Source organism: Ascaphus truei, chromosome 4 (assembly GCF_040206685.1).
Source record: "Ascaphus truei isolate aAscTru1 chromosome 4, aAscTru1.hap1, whole genome shotgun sequence".
In the NCBI taxonomy this organism is placed as follows: Eukaryota; Metazoa; Chordata; class Amphibia; order Anura; family Ascaphidae; genus Ascaphus; species Ascaphus truei.
This window is the reverse complement of record NC_134486.1, coordinates 33,466,209-33,484,580: the sequence shown is the minus strand read 5'-3', so window position 1 is coordinate 33,484,580 and position 18,372 is coordinate 33,466,209. Positions and strand designations below refer to the sequence as shown.

General features: G+C 46.0%; 1 protein-coding gene across 4 annotated transcripts in view; it reads left to right on the top strand.

The window, feature by feature from the left end:
• Positions 1-346: 346 nt before the first annotated feature.
• FAM177B (family with sequence similarity 177 member B) overlaps positions 347-18,372 on the top strand; it is a 29,069-nt gene continuing 11,043 nt past the window's right edge. For 3 of the 4 annotated variants that reach the window (XR_012800882.1, XR_012800881.1, XM_075595547.1), the window contains exons 1-4: positions 347-2,651; positions 5,336-5,482; positions 9,796-9,862; positions 12,834-12,931. Coding sequence is in view for 2 of the 4 variants with exons in the window: in XM_075595547.1 (XP_075451662.1) it covers positions 2,628-2,651; positions 5,336-5,482; positions 9,796-9,862; positions 12,834-12,931 (336 nt within the window). In the remaining 2 variants the exon portion in view is untranslated. The remainder of the gene's footprint in view (positions 2,652-5,335; positions 5,483-9,795; positions 9,863-12,833; positions 12,932-18,372) is intronic. The other variant, XM_075595548.1, reaches the window with a different exon arrangement.

Here is an 18,372-nt window from a genome sequence, read left to right as displayed (position 1 = left end):
CTCTGATAGCTACTATCTTGGATGTGTGGATATGAATTGATTAAGATACATATTAATGATACTTACCTTATTGCTACAATAATTATTCATATCCGCCACTAAAATATAGGGATTTTTAATACTGCACCTGTGTTTTTAATGATCTATGTAGACGTAATAAGATTTTATTATTTTTGATTTCTACCGTGATTCTGGGATACTTCTCAGCTAATCGCAGCATATCTGCAGGACCATTTGTTTTTGCCCACTAGTTGATTATATATGTTTTGAGTGCTGTATAAAGGGGGAAATCTTTCTGATCAAATTCTTTTTGATCAACACTGTGAGTGCATTTTATTAGTGAAAGATTACACTTTTGTTCCTTTTAACAAAGGAGTCACTTGGTTGCATCTTTTGATCAAAAACATTATTTAAGCCTGCTAACCAGGTCAAGGTAAACTCCATTTAAGCAGGTACAACAAATACATGTATAGCATGGGTCTCCCTCTGGGCTCCCCTTGAACCCGTTGTTTCCCCCGGGTTCCCCTTCCTCCCCTTACCTGCCGCTGCGGCTGTGACGACAGCGGTGGGTGCGGGGAGGGCTGCAGGTGGAAGCTGAGGCACGGAGCAGGTGCCGGGAAGGTTGCGATGGCGTCGCCGGCGGCTCCATTTGCAGGGTGCTGCCATTTTAGACCTGCACTAGGCCAGAGACCCCCATTAGGCCCCAACTCCCCTCAGCTTGTAGTTGAGGCAGGGACAGGCCCATAGATAGGGACACTGCCCCTGTAGTATTAGAGTGAGGGACTGAGCCAGGACGCGGCTACACTGTCATTAGGTAATCTGGGACCAGATCACCCATCTATTACAGAGACTATCAAAGGTGGTACCATCCACACGGGACCCACCCACCATAGAGGCGAAAGGCATCGTGGTTCACCACTCTGGATCCGTGAATCCCATCTTGTTGCATCGGTGCGCCCGGGTGCTGGAGCACTCTGCAAGTACCTCAGCTCATCACGTGCACCAACTCTACACCTTAGTGGGGCAGCGCTGTCTCACACACTTGGGCGGGTGGCTCTTTGTGGACACAAGGGTGTCCAAGGGCCCCTAGGTACTTTGGGTGGACTGTGTAACAGGTGGAGGGGAGCAGAGTGGTGGAGGGCACGGCCGTGCGTGGCCGCATTAGTGGGGCTGGTACAGTGTATCTACAATGTGTTTATAGTAAACCGTTATCTTATACAACATGTGAATTTCTTATGTGTCCTGTAATGGGGTTATTCTACATTGTTAGAATCACGTACAGGTGGAGGCGCTACTGAGCATCGATCCAGGCACACCCCAGATTCCCAGCAGCGGAGGCTCAGGACTCCTGTGAGCCACAGGTATTGCACCATATACAGTATACACACATCGTAGCCACACATCTTCCAGGGGGTGGGGGACAGTGCGCTACACATCATATTTCCTATGGTCTTGTGGATGACACATCTTCACTATTACAAGAGCATGAAGCAGGCTGGGACTGAACAACAAGGGGACATCTGAGACATGAGAAAGTGCCTAAAGGTTTAAATGAATGAAGCTATCTGTGCTTCAATGCAATTAAACCTGGCAAGAAATACAATTACCTTAGTATTATGAAGGTCAAATTGTGAGTGCACAAGTTCCTTATTGGGGGCGAGACTACTGCTCCCCCTTCTCCTGTAGAGAGCGAATTTCAGACTATAGCATTGCAGAAGTGTTTCACACCGATTTGCTAATTGGAGAATCGGTAAGGAGCTGAGAAAGTAAAAGGAGCGGCCAAGCAGCTCTTTCCTGGAACCAGGGTCACGAATGATGTATGATTAGTTCCAGTAAGCTTAACTTGTGTCTCACCTCTTCCAAAGCACAAACAAGTCCTTTTCTCTTTCTTAATTTTATTGAGGGAAAATCACAGGGAGATAGGTGCTTGTAGATGTAAGGTAGATAGAGAGTGCTTCTCTGTTTGAAGTGCAGTGTATCAATGATGAGACAGTGTAAAACAAAAAGGTCTTGCTGGGGCAAATAGGCAGCTACTCACTCAGAGTCCAGGGTGAAAAGGAAGTGCCAGTGTATTCTGGGTAGCAAGATAGCCTGGGGACAGACCATTTGTCAGCAAGGCAGAGGGGGAGAGGGCAGACTAACCCATTCTGACAGAAAGGCTGAGGTTGCTGTAGCAACTCACTGGCATAATGCAGAGACAGGGATCGCAACACTGTGTCTAACACACAGGCAGTGTGAGTGCACAGAGCAAAATACATGCAGCTGGAATGAGAACCTGACAAGCTGAAACTGCAAAGGAAAGGAGGGGGTGAAACACATGTGGTTCTTGTTCCATGACAAGCTCCAAAAACTATCAAAGCAGAATTAGCCGAGTGCGAACCTACTCACATAACAAAATGCATCATTAACACGACATACTGTATCTTTCAATACTGCTTAGCAGCACTGATAGGGCCATTCTTATATTGTCTGCAGCTATTCCATCTCCTGTGCCTTGTATTTTTCCTGCTGTCCCTCCCTCAGGGGGAAGGGACAGTGGCTTTGTAATTAGAATAAGTTCATGCACCTTGATTATCGGGTTTTTCTTCCTCACTTTGTGTTGTGCAGGAAGCAGAGAAGTCCCTGCCATGTCAGACAGGGATATAGTATTGGTGAGTAACACCGTTTTATTGCTGTACCCCAACTCCCTTAAGAGGAATGACTGTGTTAACCCCTTCAGTGCTGCACGTGTCTGCAACCGGTTCGAAAGATCCTATCCCCTCTGCAATGCGTTGCAGTTCCTTCCGGCAGCAAAGTCGTAAAGAAAAGTTACCTGAGACATGGCTTACTCCACGTTTCTTGGGAAGGTTAATGAAATGTTTCTCAAGAAATTGATCTATTTTGAATTGCTTCACAAGCCATGTGTAGATTCTGAGTGAAAAGTGAAACCCTTCTAGTTTGATGTATATGTACCGTATTAGACAAGAAAGTTAGTTCTCTTTCTGTTTGAATCGAAGAATTTGGGAGGTGTGTTGAGATAGTATTAGTACATGCATACCCCGGTTTAAGGACACTCACTTTAAGTACACTCGCGAGTAAGTACATCTCGCGCAATAGGCAAACGGCAGCTCACGCATGCGCCTGTCAGCACGTCCTGAACAGCAATACCAGCTCCCTACCTGCACTGAAGCTGTGCGCAAGCGGGGAGACTATAGAGCCTGTTACACATGCCTTATTTACATCAGTTATGCACGTATATGACGATTGCAGTACAGTACATGCATCGATAAGTGGGAAAAGGGATTGCTTCACTTTAAGTACATTTTCACTTTACATACATGCTCCGGTCCCATTGCGTACGTTAATGTGGGGCATGCCTGTACTGAATTATTAGAGGTCCTGCTGGGAAATCCATCTATGTACTTTGCATTACACATCTAGTATCACAAATGACAGGCTCAGTGCTACTGTACATCTAATATGACAAAATATATAATTACATTCTTATTTATATTTCTTTTCATAAATGATCGTAATTTAGTTAAATTCTTTGGCCATCTTAAGCTTGCAAACCACACCAAGGTATCCCCTCTTTTCAAACTACACGTGTAGTGTCCTCTGAAACAGACTATAAGCTTTCTTTATATTTTACGGCGAACGCCCAGCTCTTTTACTACAGATGCAGCGACTGTTATTCGAACAAATCATGGAGCCGTTCTCGAGTCCGCTTCTGTACTCCACGCGGCATTCACGCGGCCAATCACACCAGGCACACGTTTTTATTGCGGTTGATTTGTTTGAATTTCATGGATTCGGTTTCTTTGTGTGCAATGAAAACCCCCCTTCTCTCCGCCCCACAACCCCTTCTCTCCCTCCCCCACATCCCCCCTCTCTCTCCCTCCCCCACATCCCCCCTCTCTCTCCCACACACAACCCCCCTCTCTCTCACACACACAACCCCCCTCTCTCTCCCTCCCCCACATCCCTCCTCTCTCTCCCTTCCCCACATCCCCCCTCTCTCCCACACACAACCCCCCTCTCTCCCCCACACACAACCCCCTTCTCTCCTCCACACACAACCCCCTTCTCTCCTCCCCACAACCCCCTTCTCTCCCCCACCACAACCCCCCCTTCACTCCCCCCCCAACTGCCCTTCTCCCCCCCCCCATAAACCCCATTGTCCCGCCCACCCCAACCCACCCCCTTTTTTCCCCCAGCCCCTTTTTTCCCCCAGCCCCTTTTTTCCCCCAGCCCCTTTTTTCCCCCAGCCCCTTTTTTCCCCCAGCCCCTTTTTTCCCCCAGCCCCTTTTTTCCCCCAGCCCCTTTTTTCCCCCAGCCCCTTTTTTCCCCCAGCCCCTTCTTTCTCCCCCTTCTCTCTCCCCCCCTTTCCTCTCTCTCTCCCCCCTTTCCTCTCTCTCTCCCCCCCTTTCCTCTCTCTGTCCCCCCTTTCCTCTCTCCTCCCCTCTTCTCCTCCCCTCTTCTCCCCACTTCTTCTCCCCTTCTCTATCCCCTCTCCCCGGGTGTCAATGTACTGATGCACTGTCTATCCACAAGCTGTAACATAACCATCTTTCAGATTGCTGTGTGTACAGTATACATGCAGCGTATATATGTATATACACCAATATACCTCAGCCTGTGATAATGGATTTGTTGCGGAAGGTAGATCGCAACAAACCTGCTGTCGCTTAAGTGACTGGCTGAGCGGAGACAGAATGTCTGCAGCTAGCACCTGCAAGAAGTGAAGGTATTACAGCATAAACAAACTAAGCAATTACTTGGGAATCCTCATCTTTTTTTAAATAATTTTTTATTGACCTGCCACTGGTTTGTCCCAGATACAATCTCACTTATTTGACATTCACAGTCTGGGATTATAATGAGAAGGCATTGCAGGGGGAAGCTGGGATAACTTTTTGCAGCCAGCTTGGGACCATGTAAAAAGCAAAAGGTTTATGAGTGCAAGGGATTTAAAATACAGTTTATCAATCATACACCTACACATTGGAAAAGGCTAGGTATAAAGTAACGGGATATGAAATGGAGTTTGTCAAATTTATATGTGAGGTGATTAGGTTTACCAACTTCCACACGTGGGTTAATTATAAATATTAATGGTACCCATTGTGAATCTTGTTGAAACAGTGATGACAAGTGGCTATAGCATTTTCCCTGCACCTTTGCATAGTAACCAGGTAACCTGCCTCTAGCTCTGTCACTTGCTGCTCATTCCTCTTTCTGCGTATCACCTGTCCACCCCCAGCCAGTTATTAAACTCTGGAGACCGTTTCCAGCCACCTTAAGTAGCCCAGTGTACTGGATGATTTTAATATGCAAAATGATCTCTTCTGGGCAGGAGGAAGTTGTAGATGTGGAGAAAAAAGTTCCCAGGAGGATAATTCACTTTGTGAGTGGAGAAACACTGGAAGAATACAGCACAGAGGAAGAGGAGGAGGAGGAAGAAAAGGTTGAATTCTGCAATGTGGACACAGTGAGTCTAACTGTACGTGATGCATATCAATATCACGTCAATCCTACTCTTGCCCTAGATGGGTTTTAATGAATAGCTGTAATCCCCATCAGAGGATAACTTCTAGCAGCAAATGCATAGCAGGCATTAGAAGTCAGCTGGTTCCAATAACCCCAACTGCCTGATTCACAAGAGAGCAGTAAATCTGAATTAATGCTGCTACATCACTGCATTTTCCCGTTTTAGGGTGGTTTCCAAAATATATATATTGCCATGCTCAGTAGCACTCCTCTGTGAAATTTATATGCTTATATATATGTTGTGGGTATTTTGGGGGTTCAATATGAGCTTGTAGGTGTTCTGTATGGTTTCCAGCTCCCTCCTATAAATGCGGTGGCTCTTAATCTATAAACAGCAATTGCGCTGATCACACGGAAAACTCCATTGTATTCAATGGGGCGTTCCGTGAGAGAGCGCCGATTCAGAAGCAGATTATACACACAACTATACATTATAAATGGGAAGCCACCCAACACACACACAAACCCTCTACCACAATGGTCCATATTCAGTATGGTGAGAAGCCAGGTACACTGGCGACACGTTTAATTCTTAGTTGGCTAGTTCCGCAAGCCGGGAGATTTCCCGGCTTGCTAGCCAAATCCCCTCGGCGTGCCGCATGTCACCGATGCGCGGTCACGCTTCATCAGGTGCCTGCGCCCCATGCACGCGTGTCGGGGAGCCCTGGTGTCCCGCGATGTGGGGGACGGCGGTGGGGGGTTCCGGGGGACCCGGCTCCGGAGAGGGGAGGGGGAAGCCCCGATCGGAGGACCGCTCCTCCAAGGCTTCGGCGCGCGCACGGGACACCCCGGCGCGCTCACGGTTACTGTCGCGGCCGAGACCGGGTAAAGGTAAGAATGAACTCGGCCGCGACAGTATAGCACCGTTAATGATTCATTTCATTTCCATTCAAGAAGTTGCAGCATTGGCAACTGAATGTTACCATGCCTCTCATCATGATGATTAGGGACCTGAGGCCTAGATTTACTAAAGGTTGTTTAAAAATACTGGGTTTGCAGCGATATTTTGGAATTCCGCGTTAATTACAAAGAATTAAATATTCATAAGAATTCATTAACTATTCAATTAATCGGTCGTGATAGTCAATCTCTATGCATGCACCAAAAATCAGTAACTCAGTGTTAAATAACGCTAGTGATACAGATAAGCATTTACTAATAGAAATCGGATTAAATCAGCACGTGGTGGTGGTGGTGGAGGAGAAGGGGTTGGGTTGGCGATATCACGTTTTACCATATGGTTATGTAACAGGCTTTTTAACAAAACCTTATAGCAGAAAATGATTTACCCTCTTTGCTGCCTGAGGCTACCAATAGGGGGGACAGAAGGGAAAAGTGTCCTGGGCTCGGTGACTGCGGAGGGGCCGGTGCTACAAATTGGCCCTGACCTCTGGCCAGGCCCGGCTGCTGGTTGTGGCCGGGCCCCCGACTCTCCATCAGATGCAGACCTCTTCCTCACTGTGTCCCACGCCGAGCTTCCAACCTCTGGCGGCACGAGATGGGCCCCTCTGATGTCAGCGCGCCGGAAGTAAGCTGGGCCTCAGCTTCCGGTGCGCGCTGACTTTGGAAGCTCGGCGTGGGACACAGAGTGAGGAAGAGACCTGCAGCTGATGGAGAGCTGGGGCCCGGCCGCAACTGGCAGTCGGGCCTGGCCTGACCAGAGGTCGGCCCCAACTTGCAGCGCCGGCTGCTGGTCCCCGCAGCCGCCCAGGGAGGGAGGGAGTGAGGGAGGAAAGAGGGAAGTAAGAGTGAGACGCAGGAGAGATAAATACATGCGAGGCGGGAGTGGGGAGAATGAGAGGGGGTGAGAGAGGGACAGGGAGTGAGACAGAGGGAAGAGAAAGACATGGGAAGAGGGGGGGGGGGAATAGAGGTGGCTCGTGAGGTGTAAAATGGGGGTAACTCGCAATACCACCAACACAGGGGGGGCCCCGGAGGTAACTCTAGTCCTGCGCTCCGGGAAATCTGTCAGCGGCCCATGCTACCAATGTATTGCAATTGAATGTTTTTAGGAAACAAAGGGGTTAACATACAACATAAATATCCTACAAACAAAAAGCATAACATCTTTATGGGCCCATTTTAAGCCTTTGGCAGCCAAAGTGGCCAATTAGTCGTGGGTTGACCATGACCAGCTGGTCACTTGGGTTTCTAAGGGGTTAATATATCAATAAGTTCAACATTTGTTAATATTATGTATTTTTATCATCCATTCTAGTTGGCTAATCTTATCTTGCCTATGTCTATAGTGGTCATCATATACAGAGGCATTTTAGGCCCAACGCCAGACTAGGGTAGGTGATAAAACGTGGCGATATTTTGGGGAGTAACCCGATATCACCGGGTATCAGAGTTTTGTGAGTAATGTGAGTAGGTAACGAGCCAGTAATTCTTCCTGTACACACATTTGCATTCCCAGTTGCAATATTGTCATTAGATTTAACTCTGTTGCCTATATAATTAACCAACTCACACTCATTTGCATTCTAATCGGCGGTCCTGACGTTAACTCATTTTATTATAGTGTATTTATCGCAGCGTTATTTAAGCGTTAAGCCTTCCCTAAATACGCTGGTAAAAATAACTTTTTTGTTACTATTATCGCACAGCAATATCAATACTGAAGTTGAGTAAATCTAGGCCCAGAGAGATCAGTGGAGAGACCATTCTAACCGGGGATAGGGAGGAAGTCATTGTATGCTGAAATTAGATGTGTTAATAAGGAAATCCACCTTTTCGTAAGATCACCTAATGTATACAGTCATTACATACATAAAGTGCTATACCAAAGCAATAGTGAACCGTGCCAACGCTCATTAACTTAACACTTCTTCTTTCATTTGATGCAGCAGAAAGAAAACTGTAATCCATTTTGTAATTAACCCTTTATTCTCTTTTAATTCTATTTAATGTGCTGCATTAAGACCGCAATTTAATATTGTTCGTTCTTTCCTATGTATCAGTGAAATAGCGGGGCTTTGAGTTTAACATTTTGGCCAAAAGATAATTGAGATGCACCACGTACCATCAGACTCTCTTCCCCCAGCCTTCAGACATTTAAAAACTCCCTTAAAATTGACCTTTTCAAGGAAGCCTATCTGGCGCACCTCTAACATCCAAATTCCCCCCATCTACCCTATTGGGACCAGCTGTGCGGCTGGATCTATTTCCACGTTATCGAACACCCGCTAACATCCCCACCCTCAAGCCTTAGTGGGTTCAGCTGTGTGGCTGGACCATACTCCTGAGGCACACTCCACCACACAATGAGCAGACACTTTCCCGTTTGTTTCAACATTGTCCCTTATCCCCTCTAGATTGTAAACTCTCATGAGCAGGAACCTCATTACCTCTGTTGTATCTGTTTGTGCTTGTTTGGTATGTCATTCTGGTTATGTAAATTTACATCTCTCTGGGCTCCCATTGTACCCTTTGGAATATGTTGGCACTTCACAAATAAACGATGGTAATAATACCCCTGACTGCTGCACCTCGCCTTTTCCGAGGGGCTGAGCTTTCCCTGTGTCTCACTATCGGTTTTTTTGGGGGCAAAGATGTTTCAGATTTGTACTGTTTAGAAAGCACTTGCTGCCAACCAGAACGTTAGGCTGCGCTTATAGTGACGAAGACGCGACGTCGCTCGAAAACAAAACAATTGACTCCATCACCAGCGCTTATAGTAAGCGTGACGGCGACGGAGTGACGGAGCGGAAAAATATTTGGTAGGCGGTTAAATTTGATTTTTCAGAGGCTGTCGCCACACGTGACAGTCTCTGAACCAATCAATTACCCGGTCGCCGAAAGTTAAATTATAACTTTCGTGGGTGACGTCATCCGTCGCGTCGCTGTCACTATACGCGCGGCCTTAGTGGATCAGTTGTGGTTGTGTGAGGATCGTGGAGGTCACATCAATGCACCAATAAATAAAATTAAATAGAGGGCAGAATTCTCCTCTGCTTTGGCATTGAAAGAAACGTGCTAAAGACAGGTAATACAATATTATACCAGCGCAATAGTAACACAATCAACTTGTTCTCAAATATTTATAAGCTTTTTGCATCCAGTAGTGGGTGTGCAGTTTTGCTGGAAGTCCTGCTCAGAATTTTATTGTAACATTTGGGGAGGGGGAAGGGGAGGAAAGGATTGGTACATTTTATAATGAACTAGCTAAAATATGCGAGTTGGACCAACATTTTAACCTTTTCTGTAGCAAACAAATGATACCAACATATTTGGAGAATGTTTCTGTGTTCCATTATTTAACAGGCAAAGATGGCTTGGGGGACCTACTTAAAATTCTGGGTGTTCCGAATTGCCACATCTGCGTTCTTTAGTAAGTAACAGGACCACATGTTGTTTGATCTGTGAAGTATAATGTGTATATCATGTGTAAATCAGTGATCCTATGCAGGAGAGTCATGACACCCAGATAGGCACAGCCTGTGTCTCAAAAATATGTAGGACACAGGTTACTTCCTTTATCCAAACTAATAGTACGTCTATAACCTTTTTAGCTTAATTAGCTCGTATAGTTAACAATGTGCTTTATGTATTGATTGATTTCCATTGTAGCCTCTCTTTTCTTTAGTTCCAATAGAAAAGCTTCAAGGGGCAGTCTTATCATGTGTTCTCCCCCCAAAATATGCTTGTTTTAAATTGCCTTTACATTTTCCTTTTAAAACATAATTTAAAAAAAAAAAAATGTTATTGCAAAATTCCCAAGTACTATTCAATTTTATATGTTGTAAATAGAAAAACAATATTATAAATAATGATATCTTTTATGATTTTTCTACACATTAAATAATCAGTTATGGTGGGGAAGAAAGTGACAAACCCTCCACCATACGTGTACAGCTAATAAAATACCACTTGTGGGTACATTCGCATGTCTGACAGGTCTGCACCGCTTCCTTCCGCCATTCTATCTTGGCATACAAAGCTTTCACTGCAGCCAGGGATTCTGGGTAATGATATTCAGTGTCACCTTTTGCTTCTTATCCATTTTAACATGGACCCCTATATTATACGCATTATTAGCATAGAGCCTTATGAGAAATAAACAACCCGGGTTCAGTTTTTTACAAAAAATTTAAAACTATATATAGTTTATTTAAAACGGGACAAAATTATCATTTATATTAAAACGACGGGACGGTCGGGAAATATGAAAAAAAAAACGGTACTGTTCCCTTTAAACCGGTACGTATGGTAAGCCTACCCTATAAGCTTATACTGTGTTATACAGCTTTTCAGCACAGCCTCGGTTAAAGCAATACATAGCCAGTAACCCTTCCCACAGAAAGCTGTTTCAACCTTTTGTGAGGCTGGTTACACTGACCACGCCCATTCCTGGGTTCTTTTAGGCCTCGGACATAGTAAGCGCTTAGGTGCTGCTGCTCGCTCTTGCTTGCTGCCGCTCGCTCTACCAGGAGCTTTTTGCTGTCCTGGCAGAGGAGACAGCTTGGGAGGCGGGTATCACTGTGTGTGTGTCACTTGGTAGCCATCAGTGTGTGTTTGTGTCACTTTGAAGTGGTCTGTGTGTTTGTGTGTCACTGGGGAACCTGTGTGTGTGTGTGTGTGTGTGTGTGTGTGTGTGTGTGTGTGTGTGTGTGTGTGTGTGTGTGTGTGTGTGTGTGTGTATTATATAATATTTTAAAAATAAAAAAAAAGACATGAGAATAAATTATTTATTAACATTGTGCAACTTTGATAAATATATTCACGCGCACACGCACACGCACACACATCACACACCACACAGACACATACACACTGGTGCACACACACATGCGCACATGCACGCACACGCACATGCACACACACGCATATGCATACACACACACACATGCACGCACACACACATGCACACACACATACACACATACACACATGCACACACACATACACACATGCACACACACATACACACACACACACCACACAGACACATACACACTGGTACACACACACATACACACATACACACATACACACATACACACATACACACATACACACATACACACATACACACATACACACATACACACATTCGCACACACGCACACACATACACATACACACATACACATACATACACACACACACACACACATACATACACACACATGCACACACACACATACATGCACACACACACATACATGCACATACACACATACATACACACACATACATGCGCACACACACACTCACTCACTCCGCTGGCGCCAGACAATAAGTAAAACATTCACATTTCCCTGCTCTCCTTCCATTGGTTGCTGAGGCGTCATGTGAGCAGAGTCAGCGCGTGAATTTAAAATTTCACTGTCGGCTCTGTTCAAGCGCGCCTCAGCAAGCAACGGAAAGCATGTGCGAGCCCCTACTAAAGCCGCTTTAATTGCGGCTGTAGGGGGTCAGTGGCAAGCATCAGCAAGCAAGAGCACGCTTAAGCAAGCAAGCACTAACCATGGCCTGGGCCTTAGGAGTAAAATATGTGCTCTTCACTTACTCACCGCAAAAACTGTTTTATTTTGTTCATTTTGTTTTTAAAGATAATAAACCATTAACATCCATCATATTCATTCTAGAACATCTTGAGATACACAGAGAAAGTGTTTTTTAACCAATGGTCGAAATGTGATGGTACTAGGGGGTATCAGAGTATCACTACTACGGATGCTTAAATATATATATATACACTGTATTTTGTAATTGGGCAGAGTATCACTAAAAAAATGGACAGGGGCCAACACTTTGTTGAGCAAAGAGTTACTTGCGTTTACGTTAGCAAAGGTGTTAACATTTATTTTCACAAAATATGGCATTTCTCACTCTGCTTATTGGCTGTCCATCCATCCCTTCTCTCTAATAACCACTAACTCGAGTGGTCACTGCATTTTGGTGGCAGTCACTCATGCGAACCAACAACTGCAAACAGTTTGAGCAGCTATCTGGGACCCAATAACGTAATGCAGAATAACATTGATATGGATTGTACCTTCAAAGGGGCAATGCTACATAAATAGCAAACAACAAACTTTTTGAACTATCTTAATTGGCTTCCGTTAACTAATATAACCATTCTAAAAGCAAAGATTTATGCACTTAGAGCCATGTAGTTCTCCTAGGCAAGTAGGGGAGATCTAATGGTAATTATTTTATCAACATCTAGAACTGGGAGAATATATATAATCTATATATTATCTTAACAGAGTGATGCCTTATATTAAGGAAACATAATCGTAAAATAGAGGAATAACCAGTGTGACTAACATATTCTATATACTATTTTTTTCTAGCCTGTGAATTCCTTGGAGGGAGGCTGGCAAACCTGTTTGGCCTGAATGTTCCTAAATACCAATATGCCATTGATGAATATTACAGGAGAGAAGACGAGGTAACAAATGGAAGGTTTTGAATGACAGGCCATGCTTTAGAAACTCTGATACTGTTTCTCTGCAGTATTGCTTTTGTATAACCTTTGTATCAAAATCCTTGGTGAACATGAGACACTTTTATATTGAGCATTCCCCCCCAGAATTATAAAAAATATATATATAAACACAAAAAGGGGGATGCACTGCTCAGCAGTATCTCAATATATATAAATTGCGTGATTGATTGACAGGAAATTATAAGGGTGCTACCTACGCAAACAAAGTACAGGAAGGCCCCACTAATACTGCGGGTTCCGTTCTGAGAACCCACCGTAAAGCGAAAATCGCCGGAAAGCGGTACCGGCGATTTTCGTTAGGTGCGCATGTGTAGACCAGCAATGCGCCGTTCTGCGCATGCGCGACAGCAGGAAACCCCTCCATTCTGTGCATGCGTGACCCCAGACCGGCCCGTTCTGCGCATGCGCGACCCTGAACCGGCCGTTCTGCTCATGCGCGGACATGGTGGCTCCCTTCTCGGCACCGCCGTTTCTGCTGATCGCCAAAAAGCGGGGCACCGGGAAGCGGGGGCCCTGCTGTAATTCCAATACTGGAAGGGAGGTCTGTGCAAGGGATCACAAACCAACCAAAAGAGTTGCATTATAGATGAACACCTAAAGAAATTACAACATAACTTTTAAGGGGTATATTAAAATGAGATGGCAAAAAAAAAAATCGGGGCAGTGTATAAATGTGCAAATAACTGTGCAAGTGGTCAAACAAGGTAAAACACCAGGAAGAAACAAGATGTTTGTATAGTGACCTGTTAAGACTATGGAGAGGCTTGTGGAGCTCTAATAGCTAATAGCCAATGGGTTAATAACCTCAATTTTGCTAAGTAAACTGGATTGAAAACTGGTTAAAGGACAGACAACAGAGGGTTGTCATGATGGAACTTTTTCAGGTACTGAGACCCCTGCTTTTTAACTTGTTTGTTAATGACCTAGAGGTTGGCATCAAAAGCAAGGTCTCCATCTATGCTAATGATACCCAATTGTGTATGGTAATAGAATCAGAGCAGGATGTAATTTCTCTTCAGAAGGACTTGGAGAGACTGGAACCTTGGGCAGGTAAATGGCAGACGAGGTCTAATACAGATAAATGTAATCTTGCAGTAGCTGCAAAGGGAAACCAGATCTTATCTTGCATTAAACGGGCAATGATGGAAGGGAAGTAAACATAATTATGCCCCTTTACAAAGCATTTGTAAGACCACACCTTGAATATGGAGTACAATTTTGGGCACCACTACTTAGAAAATACATTATGGAACTAGAGAGAGTGCAGAGAAGAGCCACCAAAATAATAAAGAGGATGGATAATCTGATTTATGAGGAGAGGCTAGCTAAATTAGATTAATTTACATTAGAAAAGAGGCGTCTAAGAGGGGATATGATGAGTATATACAAATATATTCGGGGACAGTACAAGGAGCTTTCAAATGAACTATTCATTCTAAGGGCAGTACAAAGGACTTTGGGCCATCCCTTAAGGTTGGAGGAAATGCGTTTTCACCAGCAACAAAGGAAAGGGTTCTTTACAGTAAGGGCAGTTAAAGCTGTAGCTCAAGCTGCCGTTTAAAAAAAAATATGTAACCCTCTTTCCCCCACCCCATCTCAGATAGGGTCTCCTAGGGAGTCTAATGCTCTGGCTACATGTCTCTGTGTGGTGCGTACCTGCTGGCAACAGGGGGCCCTGAGTCTCCCGAGATGACATGGGGGAGAACAGGACAGACTTCTGGGGTTGTGCCTCTGTCTTCTCTACTGGTGCAGCGCTTCCATCTCCTGCAGCCCCCAGCAGTATGGGGTGAAGTACCCACGAGCGTTCTCCTTCCCCCTCCTCCCGATACACTTCACTCTCAGGCAGGAGTTTATATAAAAGTGCAAGCTCTTTATTCACTCTCTCTTCCTCAGCAGACAGTTGCACAGCAGGCTGTCCTCCATTAGGATGTCCCTGACACCACTCCAGGCCTAGGGCACCCAGAGTGGGTCTATCTCTTCCCCTACCCCAGGGGTGGGGAACCTTTTTTCTGCCAAAGGCCATTTGGATATTTATAACATCATTCGCGGGCCATACAAAATGATCAACTTAAAAATTAGCCTGCTATATTTGGTCAAACATTTAATTAACTCACCACTAATGTGATGGCTTGTACTGCTTCTCTTTGGTGAGGCGTGTGATGTTAGCTGGTATTGATGATGTTGCTACTGGTTTTCCAGGTTTGGGTGGGTGACTGACTGACACTTGGGTGGGTGACTGACTGACACTTGGGTGGGTGACTGACTGACACTTGGGTGGGTGACTGATTGACTGACACTTGGGTGGGTGACTGACTGACTGACTGACACTTGGGTGGGTGACTGACTGACTGACACTTGGGTGGGTGACTGACACTTGGGTGGTGGGTGACTGACTGTGGGTTGGTGTCTGTATTCACACACATGGAGAAATCGGAACAGGGGGGGGGAAATCACACACTCTCTCAGACCCTCACTCATACACTCACTCTTACTCACTTTCAGACACTCTCTAAACAAGAATAACAATCAGCTGCAAGAAGTGTCAATTTGAGATGCATGAGGGACGGTCTGACAGCTTAGATCACACTGAGTCATTTTATGGGGCACAGATCATTGGGGGGGGGGGGGTCTGCAAAAGTTAATCATACAACAGGTATTGAAGTCAAGGAGACCAATGATGCTGGGATTAGGTGTCACTCAGTGACTGAGTGACAGGCCTGGTGGTGTCCCAGTGCCCTCCTGCCCTCCCCCTGTCAGGGCCCTGCGTGGCTCCCTCTCACCTTACACTGCGGCACTGCGGAGCAGGTGCCCTCCTCCGCAGCTGCTACCCGGTGTGGGGAGGAGAGAGACGGTAGTGAGGTGTCTCTCCCTCCGCAGACTCGTTCTTCCATCCCCCAAGCCTCTTATACCCCCTTCCCCATCCCTCTTATACCCCCTCCCCCAAGCCTCACTCCTCATACCCCCTCCCCCCACCCATCCCCCACTCCTCTTATATCCCCTCCCCCCCCATCCCCCAAGCCCCACTACTCTTATACCCCTCCCCCCCCAGAGCGCTGCTTACCCACGCCGCCCTGGTGATACTAAGGTCCTTAATCACCTCAGGCGGCTGCTGCTGCTGCTCTGGACTTGGACGTGCGCCTGGGGGGGCAGGGGAACGGAGCAAGGGGGAGGCATGGAGCAGACTTACCACTTGCTTAGGGTGAACAGATTTTCAAAATGAAAAACCGGGACACATTAAAAAATTTTTTATAAAACAAATTACATCACATGACGCACCCTGTTGCCATGACAACGAGACATTGACGTCAGGCGGTGACATGTTGCCATGACAATGTGGCATCTCGTGATGTCTCTGCACCATAATACGTCCTGTTGTCATGTCAACTTGATGCCGCGTGACGTCATGGAGCGTCTCGTTGTTATGGCAATGTGCATTACGTGACGTCGCGCAGCCATGTTGATGGAATTTGGAGGGAAGGATACAGCCACACACAGTGACAGTGACACACACACGGAGACAGTGACACACACACACACACACACACACACACACACACACAGAGACAGTGACACACACACAGAGACAATGACACACACACACACACAGAGACAGTGACACACACACACACACAGACAGTGACACACACACACACAGACAGTGACACACACACACAGACACACACAGACAGTGAAACACTCACACAGTGACAGTGACACACACACACTGGTGACACACACACAGACAGTGACACACACAGACAGTGACACACACAGACAGTGACACACACACACACACACACACACAATAAGCCCACCTCTGCAAACACACACAAAAATAAGGTCTCTCCCCCCCTTGGGGTGGGTAAGGTGCCTGGGAGGGGGTATAAGGGGGCATGTGGGTTACCTGGGGATGGGCTGCTGGAGCAGCATAGGTAGCCAGTGCAGATAAGAGACTGGCAGGCCCGTGGAGCCTAAAGGGAGGGGCGGAGCCTAAGGAAGGGGAGGACCCGGCATTACTGGAGGAGAGAAGGGAGGGGGGCAGTGCTAAGGGAAGGGGAGACCCGGCTTGCACCCTACACTTGCTCCATGCAGGAAGAGGCGGGCCAAAAAAAAAAATCTTGGCAGAGTGACAGCACGGGCAGCCAATCAGGAGAGGGGGAGGTTTTGTTTTTTTTGTTTAAACCTTTCTTGCAGGCTTGCAGGCGCCTCGCCGGGTGGGCGACGGATTTATCTAGGGGCACGGTCGGGCTCCCTGACTCCCGGGGGCCGGACCAAATAATTTTGCGGGCCATATACGGCTCGCGGACCGGACGTTCCCCACCCCTGCCCTACCCCCAAAAGCAGGGTAGGAGGCATGGGGTGCACACTCTCCCTTCCCGGAGGGAGGCCTCAAGCTAGCCAGTCCTGGTAGCTTGGTCTATGTCACCCATGTCCCTTCCACTCCAAGGACAGACTCTCAAAAGACCACTAAATAGACAATGGCAATACCCTATGTAGCTCTAACAGGCACCGCCCCTGTGTCTCTTGATTGGACACAGAGTCTGGTGACCTGCCTTCACTGCCTCAGTGTACTGCCTGAAGTAGGGAAAACCCACGATGATTCCTGGCAAACCTGCCCTTATGCAGGGATTACGGCCAGGAGGAGGATAGAATAATAGCCCAAACCAAATATATATATTTTTTTCCCATTCAATATATGCATCAATACAATCTGCACAATCGATCGCTTGCTCTGGGTTATTTAATTCAGTTCTTGCACAGCATTTTGGGCAATGTAGTTCCTGGAATATGATTGACTGGGCAGTTACTAGATACAATTGGTTCACTGCTAGAGAGAGGGTGGGTCTGAAGAGCCAGAGCCTGTCAGAAAGGGGAAGGGGGCTGTCACTTTGGAAATGGTTCCTACATTAGAAACATTAAAAATGTGTTTAACACAATTCTGTACAAGTACTGTGGGCTCTGTACCTTTATTTAATACGCTCTTATGCTCAATAAAACGTTGCTTGAGCATTCTAGTCGTCTTACTGACATATAAGAGCCCCTTCGGACATTTAATAAAATATACAACATGTGTAGACCTACACGTGATCCTCTGCTTACTAGCAATATTCCTCCCTGTATGAGGATGACAAAATGTATCACCTAAACAGAGCCTATTTACATATAGAACAACTGCAACACCTGTAATTGCCTGGCTTACCCTGACTCAAAAAATGTTGATTCTGATAAATTGATAAAATCTGATGATAAAAAATATTATCAGAAACATTCTGACCCCTCCTGTATGCTAGCATGGGGGGTTCCTGACAAATATCACCTAAAATTGGGTCTTTTTGTAAAATATGCCAGTGTTTAAGTGTGGCCTTAAGAAAGTTGCTCGCTCT